Genomic DNA, 16,507 nt, shown 5'->3' on the forward strand with positions numbered 1-16,507 from the left:
TGAACAGATCTTACCTGCGTCCTGCGGCTCCCGCCGACAATGCAGAAGGAAGGAGGTGGGCGGGATGTTACGTCCCGCTCATCTCCGCCCCTCCGCTTCTATTGGCCGGCTGCCGTGTGTCGTCGCTGTGACGCCGAACGTCCCTCCCACTCTAGGAAGTGGATGTTCGCCGCCCACAGCGAGGTCGTATGGAATGTAAGTACGTGTGACGGGGGGGTTATTCGTTTGTGCGACACGTTCAACAAATTGAACGTGCCGCACATACGATGGGGGCGGGTACGATCGCATACGATATCGTATGCTGGATTATATGGTGTAAAGCAGGCTTAATACTCTGCGTTTATGGGGCAGAGCCTTGTACTCACTGTGTCTTCATGTGAGTTGTACTTCCTTTTTTTTTTTTTTATTCCACCTTAAATTGACATCAGGGTTTTACTAATCCCCTGATCAACCAAGTTTTTCTCAATTCTTTCTGATGCAGTCTGATCGGTTTGGGATATGTGTGCAAGGGATATTCCACGTTGACAAGGTTTTGCCATTTTATTTGTACAGCTCCAGGAAGAATAACCCAGCAACTGCAAAATGCAGAGTTTTGACCAAATTGATTATCTTCTGGGGAATGCATTTATTCAAATTAAGGTATAGCATGTCAGAATTTCACATCTAGAATAGAAACATTATTTACCTGCATATATAGGGTTTATCTGCAGGTAGACGAGGTTTAAATGCTCTGCAGCTGGCATACTGGAACAGCGGCTGCATGGAGAAAATGAGGTTTTATTTTCCCTGCAGCCAATTGTTCCCAGGTGGTGCAGAAAGGTGTAAGGATTCGTGCCCACGATCATTGTTCACAGATTTTTGGACACAGCATGCTACAGATGCGTACAAAACGCAGCGATGTACAGTACACGCACAGTGGATGGGATTTCTAGAAATTCCATGCCCACTGTCAGTGTACGGCCCGCAGCGAAAACTGACCTGCAGTGCGGCTTTCCAAGGCCGAGCATGTCAATTCTTTGCTGTGGAGTCACAAGCATCCTTCGTAGGGAGAACACAAGCGAGAGACTGCAGCGCACTGAACCCTGATCGTGTGCACGTACCCTAAGGCTATGTGCCCACGGGGAAAGTGTCCTGTGGACATATCTGCAGGACATTCTGCAGGAGCTCCCAGAAATCCGCAGCACAACTTTGTCTGTTTTGTGCTGCGGTTTATTTGCGGAATGTCCTGCGGATATGGTGCAGGCATTCTGCATTGAGGATACAGTACCATGGCTTGGGCACTGCATCCTCAATGCAGAACAAGTGCTGGAGTGATCGGTGAGTTCATGCTTGCCTCCATCACGCAGCACATCACTTTCCGGCGGCCGGGTCTGTCTGCACATTACGGAGAAGGTGGGCGGGCCTGAACTAGCTCTGGCTGTCACATGACCAGAGCTCGTGCAGGCCCTGCCCACCTCCTGCTGTCCGCTCCTGGCATTCACTGCTCTCCTTTGCACCGGAGGAAAGTGACTCCTGTGTTTTTCTATCAAGGCAGGCAAGTATAATATCGTGTGGAAATATCCGCAGGAATAATTCTGACGCTGCAGATTTTTCCGCAGGGCAATCTGCATTATTTCTGCTGTGGAAAAAACCACAGCATGGCACAGCACTTCCAAAATGCCATAGAAATGGCTGGGAACTCACCGTACTGCGTATTTTTGAGAAATCCACGGAATTTCCGCAAAAAAATTGCGGCAAATTCCACAAATTTTCCGCAGCGTGGGCAGATAGCCTAATAATCACCGATCTTTTCACTGAGCTCAGCTGTAATCAATCCCTCCACGCTTTGACAGCCTGCTCTGCAAACATGCTGCACATTCACTGCGGAGCAGGCTGTCAATCAGTGTCACTGTGACTATAACCGCCCCTGCACTGCCACAATGACTGAAAGCAAGCAGCTCCAGGGAGAAGAAAGTCATTTTCTCCATTTCTGGAGCTGAGGTGTTCTTTTTCTGTTTTGTCTCATCTTCATATATGGGTAAAATTGCAAATTGCTTGTAAAAATCAGCTACTTTTCAGTTACTCGCGATTTAAGATTCTCTCCATTCTCAGGAACTGAAGATTTCTTAATTTTATATGTACAGCTTTTTGCAGATCTTATTGGCCATGGCTGCAGGCTTTTCAGCAGTATTTAGTCCTCCTAGGAAAGTAGCTCAGTGCTTACAAGCTCTTCCCCGATCGGCTTGCATGTCGCCCGTCGGTGGTCATTGAGCGGCTGCATATGAGCAGTCTACATGGGCTTTTACCTATACCATTGAGGGCGAGATTTGCCAAGATAAACGTTTGACCCCTTTCTTATACACAAGTTGTACACTTGAAAGCTGCCCATACTGCGAGGTGTGATCACGCTCCTTGTGACCGGCGCTCCTTTCCATTTCTATTCTCACTGTAGGTTGCTTTATTTTCCGCTTGGTTTATTACCTTACAGTACATCTCAGTGTAACATGACAGCTGCATTAGTGCTAATGATTGTAATAATGGGGAATTTAGCTACTGGACTGGGCAGTCAAATTACCCACGCCAAGAAAATGTAATAAGATGCTGTGGAATAATAATAATTAATACCTAGGTATCAGCTGATAAATGAAGGATTATTAGAACTGGAGGCTCAGATTAGAGAATTTTTTTTTTATTTCCCAACTAGCAGTGTCTTTGTGATTATTTTTTTAAAACTGTTCTGTTTAGGAATGGTCAGACGGAATTCATCAGCAAAAGTGATCTATTTCTTAGCTCTGCAATTATAGGCCCCGTCCGTTATTATAGGGTCTGTCTGGATTCCCTTATGTGTCTGTAATTTTTAGAACATCAATAAGTCCTACACACAAAAAAAAAAGCAGATGCCAAACGGAATCCAGATGGGTCCCCTAAATATTAAGTGGGCTGCCATGCTTATATTTACTCAACCGATGGAACAGATCAATTTTTGTACATGAGTTCAGTTTGTTCCTAAAACGGAGCGTCTCCTATAACTTGCACAATATTTTTATATATATATACCCTAGCTGTACTACCCGGCTTCGCCCAGGTTAATAACTGCTGTTAACAAAATAGAATGTATTAACAAAAATGTATTCTTCACGCAAAAACCACAAAACAAATAGAAATGTAATTATTAAAAGGCAAAAACTAAGCTAATAGAAGCATTTCACAACATATATTTTAACACCACAGATATTCCACCCATATTTAACTAAATTGGCCACGTAATGTGCTCCGTCTGTCTCTTTCCCCATCTTTGTCTGTCTCTCTGGTTGTCTCCTCCTTCCCTGTCTGCCTGTCTCTGTCCCTGTCTCTTTCCCCGTCTGTCTCTTTCCCCGTCTGTCTCTTTCCCCGTCTGTCTCTTTCCCCGTCTGTCTCTTTCCCCGTCTGTCTCTTTCCCCGTCTGTCTCTTTCCCCGTCTGTCTCTTTCCCCGTCTGTCTCTTTCCCCGTCTGTCTCTTTCCCCGTCTGTCTCTTTCCCCGTCTGTCTCTTTCCCCGTCTGTCTCTTTCCCCGTCTGTCTCTTTCCCCGTCTGTCTCTTTCCCCGTCTGTCTCTTTCCCCGTCTGTCTCTTTCCCCGTCTGTCTCTTTCCCCGTCTGTCTCTTTCCCCGTCTGTCTCTTTCCCCGTCTGTCTCTTTCCCCGTCTGTCTCTTTCCCCGTCTGTCTCTTTCCCCGTCTGTCTCTTTCCCCGTCTGTCTCTTTCCCCGTCTGTCTCTTTCCCCGTCTGTCTCTTTCCCCGTCTGTCTCTTTCCCCGTCTGTCTCTTTCCCCGTCTCCCCATTGACATCTTATTACCTCACATATAAGCTTCTTATACTATGAATGTCTTTTGTTTCTATAGCAACCAATCACAGCTCGTACTAATAACCTGTAGTTCCAGGCTCCATTTACTGTAATGGAGCCATGTTTTTTGGAGAGTAACTGTAAAGCGCGGTGTTACATTTTCCTGTCAAAACATAGTTTACGACGTTCCCTGGGTCACATGAGGTGTCTGTGCAAAATTTCGTGATTGTAAATGCGACGGTGCGGATACACTTTTCGTTTCACTTTTTCCCCATTATGTAATGGGGGCAAAATTGATTGGTAAATTGGAACGCGCGGGGTTAAAATTACGTCTCACAACATAGCCTATGACGCTCTCGGGGTCCAGACGTGTGAGTGCAAAATATTGTGGCTGTAGCAGCGACAGTGCAGATGCCAATCCCAGACATACACACATACATGTGTACATACATTTGTATGATATGTACGTGTGTGCGTATGATTTATATTTACATACATACACATGGTACGTATGTATGTTACATATATGAATAAAATATACGAATCAGAGAGAGAAATTTACACTGTGATTTGGACCTACCCATTGCTACTCATCCCCAAGTCCAGTGCTGAGTCTCTAGTGCTGAGTCTCTAGTGCTGCTCCGGTCTTGCAGCGGTGACGTCACATTTACAGCGCACATCACTGCTGCAACTAATTGCTGAACTCATCGGCTCGTCCTGACTACATCGACTGAGCTAAGTGATTGACTGCAGTGCTAAAGTGGTGCACTATAGATATGTCAGCATTTCTGCCAATCAGACCACAGCATAGGTAAGGATGGTTGACCTCGGGGAGATCAACATCCAATACCGCGGAGACACCATCAGGTGTTTCTCGACGCAGTGACACTAGAACAAGGCCCCCTGAGAAAATATGCAAAACAAGAATGCCGTGGAGACACCATCACATGTTTCTCAACACTGGCAGGAAACTAGCCAGGTCTTTCACCGGGAAGGAACAACCACGGGAAGGGCAGTCTCCAGTCAAGGAAACCGCCTATACCAAAACATGGTATCCATCCACAGACAGCTGTTTCGGGGTATTTGCCCCTCATCAGTGTGGAGTAGGGAACTGATTAGTGGGAGCAATGCCCAGTAGAAGACTATATAGGTAAAGTCAACCATCCTTACCTATGTATGCTTATTTTTTGTGTCTTGAACTGTCGTTTTTAATGGTACCATTTTTGCGCAGAAGCGCCATTCAAACCACAGCAGCAGCTGCCAGGGGAGAATGAGTGCATCACTCTTCAATACTTTACACCTGTGTACACCATTAAAAAATCTCTATATATAAAACACACACACACACACACACACACACACACACACACACACACACACACACACACTCACACTGTTCTCCGAAAAGACATTCCCTGAAAATGACCTAGTACAGAGGTTTTGCTGAATACGAGAATAAGGCCTCCCCGAAAGTAAGTTTTTGTTTTGAAGCATGCCCCTGAACAGAACACCAGGGCATATTGTACATGGAAATACTGGTAGTAACCAGAAATTCTTGCTAGGATTCACAGTTTTTCTATTTCTACTGGTTTGTGATGACCACTACTATACAGAATATAATAAATGTTCACTTTTTTTTTTTGTTCAACAATTTAATGTCAATTCTTCTTCATGGAAAAATAAGACATCCCCTGAAAATAAGACCTAGAGCATCTTTGGGAGCAAAAATTAATATATGACCCTGTCTTATTTTCGGGGAAACCGGGTATATAATATATATTGTTCAGTGCATTACATTTGTAAGCTGAAACAATGATGCCTTTGCTGATTAGAGCTGACGTCCTGCGGGCGCTTCCTTCTGCTGCCGTTACATTGGTGTAGTGTTTAGAGATGAGCGAACCGGTCCCGGTTCGGCTCGAGGCCGGTTCGCCGAACGGAGGTCCCGTTCGAGTTCGACTCGTCGAACGTTCGACGAACCGAACTCGAACTGCATAGGAAACAATGGCAAGCAATCACAAACACAGAAAAACACCTAGAAAACACCCTCAAAGGTGTCCAAAAGGTGACAAACAACTCAAACACATGGGAAAGTGACAAGGACATATACTCATGCGAAAACAAAAGAGCTGGACAAAGAAAAAGAGGAGGAGACACAGATATAGGCATGGCACGCCCTTCTAAAGTCATGTAAAACACCGCAAGGTGACTCCAAGCGGAGTCTCCCTTTTTTCCAAAAATTGTGCCCCACACACACCCACCCATTCAGTGGCAGCACTTGTGCCCTAGTTGTACACTTCACAGCTAGATTTGCATCAAGCACATTCCAAATCCACAAGCATTTACTCTCCCCAGGAGGACACAGGGGTTGTAAATTCCTTCTGGATCCATGACTTGTTCATTTTGATGAACGTCAGTCTGTCCACATTGTCACTGAGTGAAAAAAGGACATATATATATATATATATATATATATATATATATATATATATATATATGTGTGAGAATCGGGTTTTAGTCGCGCTAAGAAACCACTGTTGCCAGGATGTAGTTTATATTGAAAAACCATGAGAGCATGAGAGCATTGACGTCATAGCTGGTAGCATGGCGTATTGAACTCCTCTATAAGTAACTGGCCTGTGTACTATGCATGTATTCTCTTTTTCCCTGAAGAAGGAGACGGCTTATGTCTCTGAAACGCGTTGGAGGCTGTAATAAAGAAAGAGTTTTTCAATATAAACTACATCCTGGCAACAGTGGTTACTTAGCGCGGCTAAAACCCGATTCTCACATATATATATATATATATATATATATATATATATATATATATATATATATATATATATATATATATATATATATATATATATATATATATATATATATATAATGTCCTTTTTTCACTAAGTCTTCACGGGGCTGCTGCTGGAACCACGCGGACACTCATATGCTTTACAAGGGGTTGTGACTGGCACAACCGCTCCAGGTGAGTGTATCTTTCTACATCCTTACACGGTTAATACCGGGTAAAACCCTATTTGCGCCTTTTCTCTCCCCCCTTTCAGCACATTGTCACTGGACAGACGCGTGCGCTTATCTGTCAGCACACACACAGCAGCACTGAAGACACGTTCAGAGACAACGCTGGCAGCTGGACACGACAAAATCTCCAAGGCGTAAGTTGCGAGCTCTGGCCATTTTTCTAGGTTTGAAGCCCAAAAGGAGCAAGGCTCCAGTTGCACAGTCATGGCATCGATGTTCATTTGGAGATACTCCTGTATCATCCTCTCCAGCCGTTGACTATGTGTCAGACTTGTTGTCTCTGGTGGCCTTGCAAAAGAGGGTCTAAAAAAATTATGAAAAGATTCCATAAAATTGCTGTTACCAGCACCAGATACGGTCCTACTGGTACGTGTAGACTGTTGAAGATGACGAGACCGTCCCATGTTTGTCAAGTTACAACTGGGAGATTCACTCCCTGCACCTGCACGGTTGTTTGGTGGAAAAGCAGATCTAAGATCGAGTAACAGCTTCTGCTGATACTCCTGCATACGTGCGTCCCTTTCTATGGCTGGAATTATGTCACAAAATTTGGACTTGTACCGGGGATCTAATAGTGTGGCAAGCCAGTAATCATCATCACTTCTAATTTTGACAATACGAGGGTCATGTTGGAGGTAGTGCAACAAGAAGGCACTCATGTGTCTTGCGCAGCCATGCGGACCAAGTCCACGCTGTGTTTGTGGCATAGAGGTGCTAACCGTTCTTTCTTCCTCTGACATCTCCCCCCAACCTCTTTCTACTGAAATTTGACCAAGGTCTCCCTCATCTGCTGAGTCTTCCATGTCCATGGACAGTTCGTCCTCCATTTCTTCATGTTCTCCTGCACCTTCCTCAACATCTCGCCTGCTACCATGCGCCCTTGTTGATCCCTGTACCCCATGCTCCCATGCCTGGCGCCTTGGTGATGATGAACGTCTGGACCTTGGTGATGTTGTTGTGTCTTGCGCATATGAATCCTCCTGTAGTTCATCCCCTTACTGTTGTCCCACCCCCTGACTCCGAATAGTGTTTAGCGTGTGTTCCAGCATGTAAATGACTGGAATCGTCATGCTGATAATGGCATTGTCAGCGCTAAACATATTCGTCGCCACGTCGAAACTGTGCAGAAGGGTGCATAGGTCCTTGATCTGAGACCACTCCATCAGGGTGATCTGCCCCACCTCTGCATCTCGTTGGCCCAGGCTATACGTCATGACGTATTGCACCAGGGCACGGCGGTGCTGCCACAGTCGCTGTAACATGTGGAGAGTTGAATTCCAGCGTGTCGCCACATCGCATTTCAGGCGATGAACCGGCAGGCCGAAAGACTTCTGGAGCGATGCAAGTCGCTCAGCTGCGGGGCTTGAACGGCGGAAGTGAGCAGACAGTTTTCGTGCCCTGTTCAGAAGGCCATCTAGGCCGGGATACTGTGTTAAAAATTGCTGCACGACAAGGTTCAACACGTGAGCCATACAAGGTACGTGTGTCACCTTGCCCAGGCGAAGGGCCGCACCCAGGTTTGCATCATTGTCGCACACGGCCTTACCAGGCTGCAGGTTGAGTGGAGACAACCATTTATTAAACTCGGACCGCAGAGCTGACCACAACTCCTCAGCTGTGTGACTCTTATTCCCAAGACATGTCAAGCTAAAGACCGCCTGATGCCGTTGCGCTCTGCTGCCAGCATAGTAATGAGGGGTGCGTGATTCCTTCTGCGCAGTGAGAACGCTGGTGGCCTGACCAGGCAGGCTTGGGGCGGAGGTGGAGGATGCAGAAGCAGTGGCGGAACTTGGACAGACAGAGGATTGACACACAAGTCGTGGGGACGGCAAAACTTGTGCAGCAGACCCTTCACCATCTATCACCATAGTTACCCAGTGCCCAGTCAGCGACATGTAACGTCCCTGTCCATGCTTACTGGTCCAAGTATCGGTGGTGAAATGCACCCGTTCACACACAGAGTTTCTCAATGAAGCGGTGATGTTGTGTGCGACATGCTGGTGTAGCGCAGGCACACCTTTCTTAGAGAAGTAGTGGCGACTAGGCATCTGGTACTGGGGCACAGCGACAGACATAAGGTCTCTAAAATCCTGTGTGTCCACTAGGCGGAAAGGCAGCATTTCGGTAGCCAAGAGCTTACAGAGGGATAGAGTCAACCTCTTAGCTTTGTCATGGGTCGCAGGAAGTGGCCTTTTATTTGACCACATCTGAGGGACAGAGATCTGGCTGCTGTGTGTAGACGGTGTTGAGTAGGGTGTCCCTGGAAAAATGCAGGTTTGTGAGGAAAGTGCAGGCGGAGACATGATCTTGCCTTCATCCAAAGTTGGTGCTATCGATGTCTGAGAGAGCTGTACACACTCACTTGTTTCCCCTTCCAAAACAACTGACGACCTACCAAGCAAACTGCCTGTTGCGGTTACAGTGGTGGAAGTTGTGGGTGGAAAAACAGGTGTGACAGCTGTCCCCACAGTCCTAGAAGATGACGAGCGCGCGGATGCACTGGAAGGGGCAGGCGGTGGATGGTTCGCTCCGCTAGGCCGCATTGCAGCACGGTGAGCTTCCCACCGGGCCATATGATATTTATTCATGTGACGATTCATGGAAGAAGTTGTCAAACTGCTGAGGTTTTGACCTCTACTAAGAGAACCATGACAAATTTTACAGATCACATAATTTGGGCGATCTTTTTCTATGTCAAAAAAGGACCAGGCTAGGCAAGGCTTAGAGGCCATGCGACCTGTTGATCCACCCCGAATAATGCTCAGAGGCAGAGTGGTGGCTGAGGATGCAGTTGTAGACGTGCTACCAGTGCTCCGACTCTGTCCAGGAAGGCGCAAGGTAACTTCGTCGTCGGTTGCATCCTCCTCCACCGCCTCTGTTGACCTCCTCGAGTGCCTGACTGGGGGTTGACAGTAGGTGGGATCTAGAACTTCATCATCAATTGTTGTGTTTGCACTCCCCTCCCCCTCAGACCGAGCCTCTTCTTGCCCTGACCGAATATTTAAGTTGTCATCCCAATCGGGTATCTGCGTCTCATCTTCATCAGAATGTTCCTCATTGTCTATAACCACAGGTGTTACAGTTTGTGACAAAGGGTCAACATTATGCTCAGAAACTTGGTCCTCACGGCCTGAATCAGAGTCACAAAGGTTCTGGGCATCACTGCAGACCATTTCCTGTTCTGTACTCACTGTAGCTTGGGAGCAGACCTCTGATTCCCAGGCTATAGTGTGACTGAACAGCTCTGCAGACTCGGCCATCTCAGTTCCACCATACTGTGCAGGGCTGATGGAGACTTCAGAGCTGGGAGAAAGCAAGTTTGATTGGGATGACAACTCAGAGGACTGGTGTTTTTTGGATGCGGTACTTGAAGTGGCTGAGAGGGAACTTGTTGGACCACTTGAGATCCATTCAAGCATTTTCCTTTTTTGCCCATCATCTACCTTTGTTCCTGTTGTTCGTGTCCGTAAAAAAGGGAGCACATCGGATTGTCCACGGTAAGTAGTAGACATCTTACTTTTGCTGGTAGATGGTCTATCTTCAGCAGATGATAATGGAGCTTTGCCACCTTCCCCACGGACAAAACCTTTTTTGCCTTTTCCACCATGCCTCTTCCCCTTTCCACCAGCATCTGTCATTTTGCCACTCATGTTGATTGCGACAAGATTGTGGACTGAAAATGTGGTAATAAAAATTGAGAGGTGGTGTAGATTGCAGTGGTGGTCTAGCTTTATTAACAGCAGAATAATAAAGAATAAATATCCTTGACAATGCAACTACGGCCCTTAAACTGGCAGCAAAAATTGCTAGTATAATGGCTTAGTTATAATGAGTTGGAGTGTGCAATGCAGGCAGACGCGCTCTGCAAATATCTTTGCACTAGTGGGACTATAGCAAAGTCCAATAGCCACGTATAGGATGCCACTAGGTACACTGAGTGTTTGCTAGTATAATGGCTTAGTTATAATGAGTTGGAGTGTGCAGAGGACAGGAGGGTACAGTGCCAGGATTGTGGGGCTCTGGGTAGAGGAATGGAAGCCTGCCTTTCTATTCTCTCCTAATAGGGAAATGCAGGGAGGAAATCCCTGACCTTTGCTACACAGACACTGTCGCTGTTTTCAGGACCTGTCACCTTAACTCTGACCCTGCCGGTTTGAGCCCTTAAAAGGACTGCTAGAAAGTGCTCTCCCTAAGCTGGCCAGCGCTGTGTATGGAGCGCATACAGCTGTATCAGCGATAGGACAAAGGACGGAGCTGCGCCAGTGATGTCTGACACCAAAGACGCAGAAGAGATAATGGCGTCCTGGAGGAAAATGTCCGGTTTTATAATGCAGGGACATGTGACATGGACATCCTATCACACATGCCGTTGCTTCTCTGGCTAAAAGTCCACTTAGCTGTGTGTGTGTCTGGGATTGGCTGATATGCTGGCCCTCCCCACTACACGCGCGCGCTTAGGGAAGGAAGACAAGGAAAAAAAAAAAATGGCGATCGCCATTATAGAAACAGCAGTGATCTGAAGGCGCTGTTCACGCACACTATACACTGAAATGTCATAATAGTGTGATTCACAGAGTGACTTACACTATTACAGCAGAAACCAAGCTAGGATTTAGCTGTTTTTTTGCTGCTAGAACCGTTCTCGAACGTTTCTAGAACTATCGAGCTTTTGCAAAAAGCTCGAGTTCTAGTTCGATCTAGAACAGGCCCCAAAATCACTCGAGCCTAGAACTGGAGAACCTCGAACCGCGCTCAACTCTAGTAGTGTTCCCCGCTCTTCTCATTTGTCAGTGTGCACTCCTTTTTATTCAATGTATATCATACTTTTGTTGCTGCATTTTGTCAGTTCCTTCAATGCATTTTTTTTTTTTTTTATTTTACAGAGCAAGGGAAAGAAACCTTTATTTGTGCAACTCATCTTGGATAACATGTGGAGCCTTTACGATGCTGTTATGAAAAGGTCAGCGAGGCCCCAAGCTATAAGTGTGTGTATCTGCGAGCCTAAATGTTTATACACTGCAAGTATATATTGTGTTTTGATTCCTAGGGAGAAAGAGAAAATTGACAAAATAGTTTCTTCCTTGGGATTGAAAATCAACGCTCGAGAATCCCGACACTCAGACCCAAAGGTTCACGTGAGCGCAATTTGCAATCAGTGGCTTCCTATTTCACAGGCTGTGCTCAGTATCCTTTGTAGTGACTGTGATCAGGCCAGTACTATGCCGTCATTCTGGAGTCCACCATTGCTCCTCAGTCTGAGGCTGGCCTCACCAGGAGGGAGGAGAATATGGGCACCTTTATCAGAACGCTCTCTGGTTATACCTGACTGGGCCGGCAGGTATTCTAGATTTTGCACAGTTCTTTCACTTCATTTTTTTCCACTTTAACTGCAAATTATACTTATTTTGTATGTATCTCAATATTATACTGGGTTTAGAAGCTAAAGAAGAAAAATTGGGAGATACTGTATTTTTTTGTTTTATAAGACGCACCGGATTATAAGACGCACCCCAAATTTAGAGATAAAAAAAGTAAACAAAAAAAATAAATACAGGGTCTGTTTTATAATTCGGTGGTGTCTTACCGGGGAGGTGGGACGGCAGCGGGGGTCACAGGAGGCAGCATCTGTATAGGAGCACGGTGATGATGCGATCGGCGGTATAGAGGGGGCCCAGATACTCACTGCGGGCAGCTGGCACTGCACTACCATTCTGAAGATGTCTGCTGTGAGAGCTTTAAAGAAATGGCGGCCGCAGTTGGCACGTGCGCAGATGAGAGCTTGAGCCATCTGTGCACGCACCTACTCTGTGTCATTATTTGAAAGCCCTTACTGCTGACATCTTCTGAATGGCCTGTGTCTTGCCGCCCATAGCTTCGCAGAGCAGGGCCGCAACCACCACACAGAGCCTTGCATAGCAGGGCCACCCACCGCTGCACAGAGCCTTACATAGCATGGCCGCCCGCCGCTGCACAGAGCATTGCAGTGCAGGGCCGACCCCTCTGCACCACCCCCCGGTAAGCTATATTCAGATTTTAAGACGCACCCCTCATTTTCCTCCCAAAGTTTTGGGAGGAAAAGTGCATCTTATAATCTTGATAAATACAGTATTTTTAACTATAGCACTAACTTTCATGAGTGATGCTGATGTCCAGAAATCTTCTTGCTTTGTCTGGTGAGGCCCGGACATTATCATAGTCTATAATATCAGACGTTTAGTCTATATTACATGTGACATTGACCTGTAGCTGCACTGAAATATTTAGTAGCGCTCATCTCCAGTACATCTTTTAATGGCTTGCATCTTTTCCAGACTGTCCTTATACATATCCTCGTTATGTCTGGTTTTTTATCCCTAATTTTTATTTTATTTTTGCACCATACAACACCTAACTAAAGAAATGGCGGCAAATCCATGGGGTTAAGGTCCACTATTCTGGCAATTGGTGGAGCTCTTTTGGTCCTTCACCACGACTCTAAGGCAGTGTTTATTTCGTTCCATTTTTTTAATTTTTTTATCATGTCAGTGTGTTTTGGGTTTTTCTTACCCACAGAATGCAATGATAAAGTACAAAAACAATGCATGTAATGTATCCACATGTAATCCACTTGAAAAACAATGTAAAGAAAAACCCACAGCGTTTTAAAATGCCAAAAGTGAAGGTTTTGGCTGCAGAAAAAACACTGCAAAAACACCATGTGTGAACATAGTCTAACAGCTGTCCCATATTTCCAGGGAACCTGTCAGGTGCAATATGCATCCAGTACCACGAGCAGTTCTGGTGCATATTGCTATTCCCTGCCTAACTGTCCCTGTATACACTAGCATAGATAAAGAGGTCTCTAGAAAAAATATTTCTAAAGATCTTTTACTGTATGCTAATGAGCGAGGGGACTAGTCCCCTGGGCATTAGTTCCCCGGCCAGTTGCCTCTCATTAGCATGTTAGTACGCCCCTGTGGGCATGTGATAACATGCTAATAATATGCAGCATCACAGGATGATCTCACTCACCTTTCTGCCGCCATCGAGTCTGACGGGGGATTTCGGCTTAGTGTGCATGACCCCAGAGGTTCGGTCATGCGCACTACTTCAGTTTAAAGCCAGAACGTGTACACCCGGCTTCATACTGAGCCGAAATCCAACATCGGCCAGCGATGGCAGCGGAGAAGTAAGTAACATCATCCTCTGATGCTGCACATTCATTAGCATGATGGCACACCCCTGTGGGTACACAAACATGCTAATGAGGGGCGATTGGCCGAGGAACTAACGCCCAGGGGAATAGTGCCCTCGCTCATTAGCATATGGTAAAAGATATTTAAAAATACTTTTTCTAAAGATCTCTATATCTATGCTAGTGTATACAGGGACAGTTAGGCAGGGCTTACTAATATGCACGCAGAACTGCTCGTGGTTCTGGCTGCTTATTGCACCTGACAGGCTCCCTTTAAAAGGGTTTTCCCATAAACAAAGTTCATTTTAATCAATAGCTCTTGGAATAACAATAATTTCCACAATTGAATGAGATTAAAAAAAATGTTCCTGTGCTGAGATAACTTTATATATGTGTCCCTGTTATGTACTGTGTAATGGCCGTGTCTGACCGTACAGGGACATGGTCAGATCATACCACGTGCTATAATCAGACCATGTCCCTGTACGGTCAGACACGGCCATTACACAGTACATAACAGGGACACATATATAAGATTATATCAGCACAGGAACATTCTTTTAACGCATTCAATTGTGCAACCTGTTATTATTCAAAGATCTATTCAATAAAATAAACTTAAAAATCAACTTTGTTCATGGAAAAACCCCCTTTAAAGCGATATTCCCCCAATATCCTATCCCAATATATAGTAGGTGTAATAATAATATTAGCAAGGAACTCCAATTAGAAATGTAGTATAGTTCTCCTGATATAGCCATTTCTCTTATCTCATGTGCAGGGCATTGTAGCTTCCATGCTTATGTCCATTAATAGAGTGACCGCTAGTAACCATGGATACCTAAGCTGCAATGCCCTGCACATGAGGTAAGCGACATGGCTATATCAGGAGAATATACTACATTTCTAATTGGAGATATTTGCTAATATTATTATGATTACACCTGCTACATATCGTGATAGGATCTTGGACATGGGAGTACCTCTTTAAAGCTATGTGCCCACGGACTCTGTACCTGCGGATTTTGCCGCAGAAAACCTGCGGATTTATCTGGATTTTCTAGATAAATCCGCAGGTTTCAGCAAGTACAGGACACTCCCCAAGTTATCCTATGGGACATAAGGAGTGTCTGTGTCCATGCTGCGGTATGTGCGGCTGCGGAACGTGCTGCGGATTTCCCGCAGCCGCACGTAATAGCATGTCAATTCTTTCTGCGGAATTACCTGTGGAAATCCCGGCCCTCCACTATGCAGATAGAGGGCGGCATTTCCGCAGGTAGGCCGCATGAATGTCCGCAGGTTTTCTTCGGCGCTCCATTGGGAGACCCAGACGATTGGGTGTATAGCTACTGCCTCCGGAGGCCACACAAAGCATTACACTAAAAAGTGTAAGGCCCCTCCCCTTCTGGCTATACACCCCCAGTGGGATCACTGGCTCACCAGTTTTCTGCTTTGTGCGAAGGAGGTCAGACATCCACGCATAGCTCCACTGTTTAGTCAGCAGCAGCTGCTGACTATGTCGGATGGAAGAAAAGTGGGCCCATATGGGGTCCCCAGCATGCTCCCTTCTCACCCCACTTGCGGTTTGTAAGGTTGAGGTACCCATTGCGGGTACGGAGGCTGGAGCCCACATGCTGTTTTCCTTCCCCATCCCCCCTCAGGGCTCTGGGTGAAGTGGGATCTTACAGGTCTCCAGGCACTGAGACCGGGCTCCATCCACAGACCCAGAGAACCTGCTGGATATGGAGCTGAGTATCGTCAGGGACAGGCCCTGCTACATTAAGGTACTCTGTGTCCCCGGGCAAGCGCGCACACACACACCAGCATTGCTGGGAGTGTTAGTGCGCCGGGGGCAACAGCGCAGAGCGCTCGTGCTATTAGTCACTACAGCTTTGCTGAGTGACTTTATGTATTGGGAACTACCGCGCCGGCCGTTGCTGGGTGTTTTTTACACTGTGGCGCGGCTGGGACTTGTGGTGCGCCGGGGACTTCCGCGCTGGCCGTGCACACAAGCACGTGAAGGCCAGGCGGTTCCGGATGTAACCCTCCGCTCCGTCATTGCCTCAATGTCTCAAGGAGATTTTCCTAGCATCAATAGACATCAGGATGCTTATCCCCTCGTGCCGATTGCTCCAGAGCACGTCACCTTCGCGCAGTTTCACTGCGTCCACTTCAATGGGACATGCCTTGCCAATGGGTTGGGGAGTCGACGTCCCTAGAAAGGAACGTTTCCCTTCTCAGACGGTCAAGGACTCTCTCCAGAGGAGTCCATCCTTCAGATCAATGTTCTGGAAATCTGGGCAGTGCATCTTGCCCTGCAAGCCTTCCAGCAGTGGCTGGAAGGAAAACAGATCCGAATTCAGTCGGACAATTCCACAGCGGTGGCAGACATCGCCCACCAAGGCGGAACACGCATCGCCAAGCCTACCAGGCAATCCGGCGGATTCTGATGTGGGTGGGGGACAGAGCATCCACCATATCCGCAGTTCACA

General features: G+C 46.5%; 1 protein-coding gene across 1 annotated transcript in view; it reads left to right on the top strand.

Moving 5' to 3' along the window:
• Positions 1–16,507, top strand: part of EFL1 (elongation factor like GTPase 1) — a 472,312-nt gene that overhangs the window by 58,010 nt on the left and 397,795 nt on the right. The window contains exons 9-10 of the mRNA XM_075345858.1: positions 11,725–11,801; positions 11,889–12,025. Of these exons, the coding sequence (XP_075201973.1) occupies positions 11,725–11,801; positions 11,889–12,025 (214 nt within the window). The remainder of the gene's footprint in view (positions 1–11,724; positions 11,802–11,888; positions 12,026–16,507) is intronic.

The sequence above is a fragment of the Anomaloglossus baeobatrachus genome, chromosome 4, assembly GCF_048569485.1.
Source record: "Anomaloglossus baeobatrachus isolate aAnoBae1 chromosome 4, aAnoBae1.hap1, whole genome shotgun sequence".
NCBI lineage: Eukaryota > Metazoa > Chordata > Amphibia > Anura > Aromobatidae > Anomaloglossus > Anomaloglossus baeobatrachus.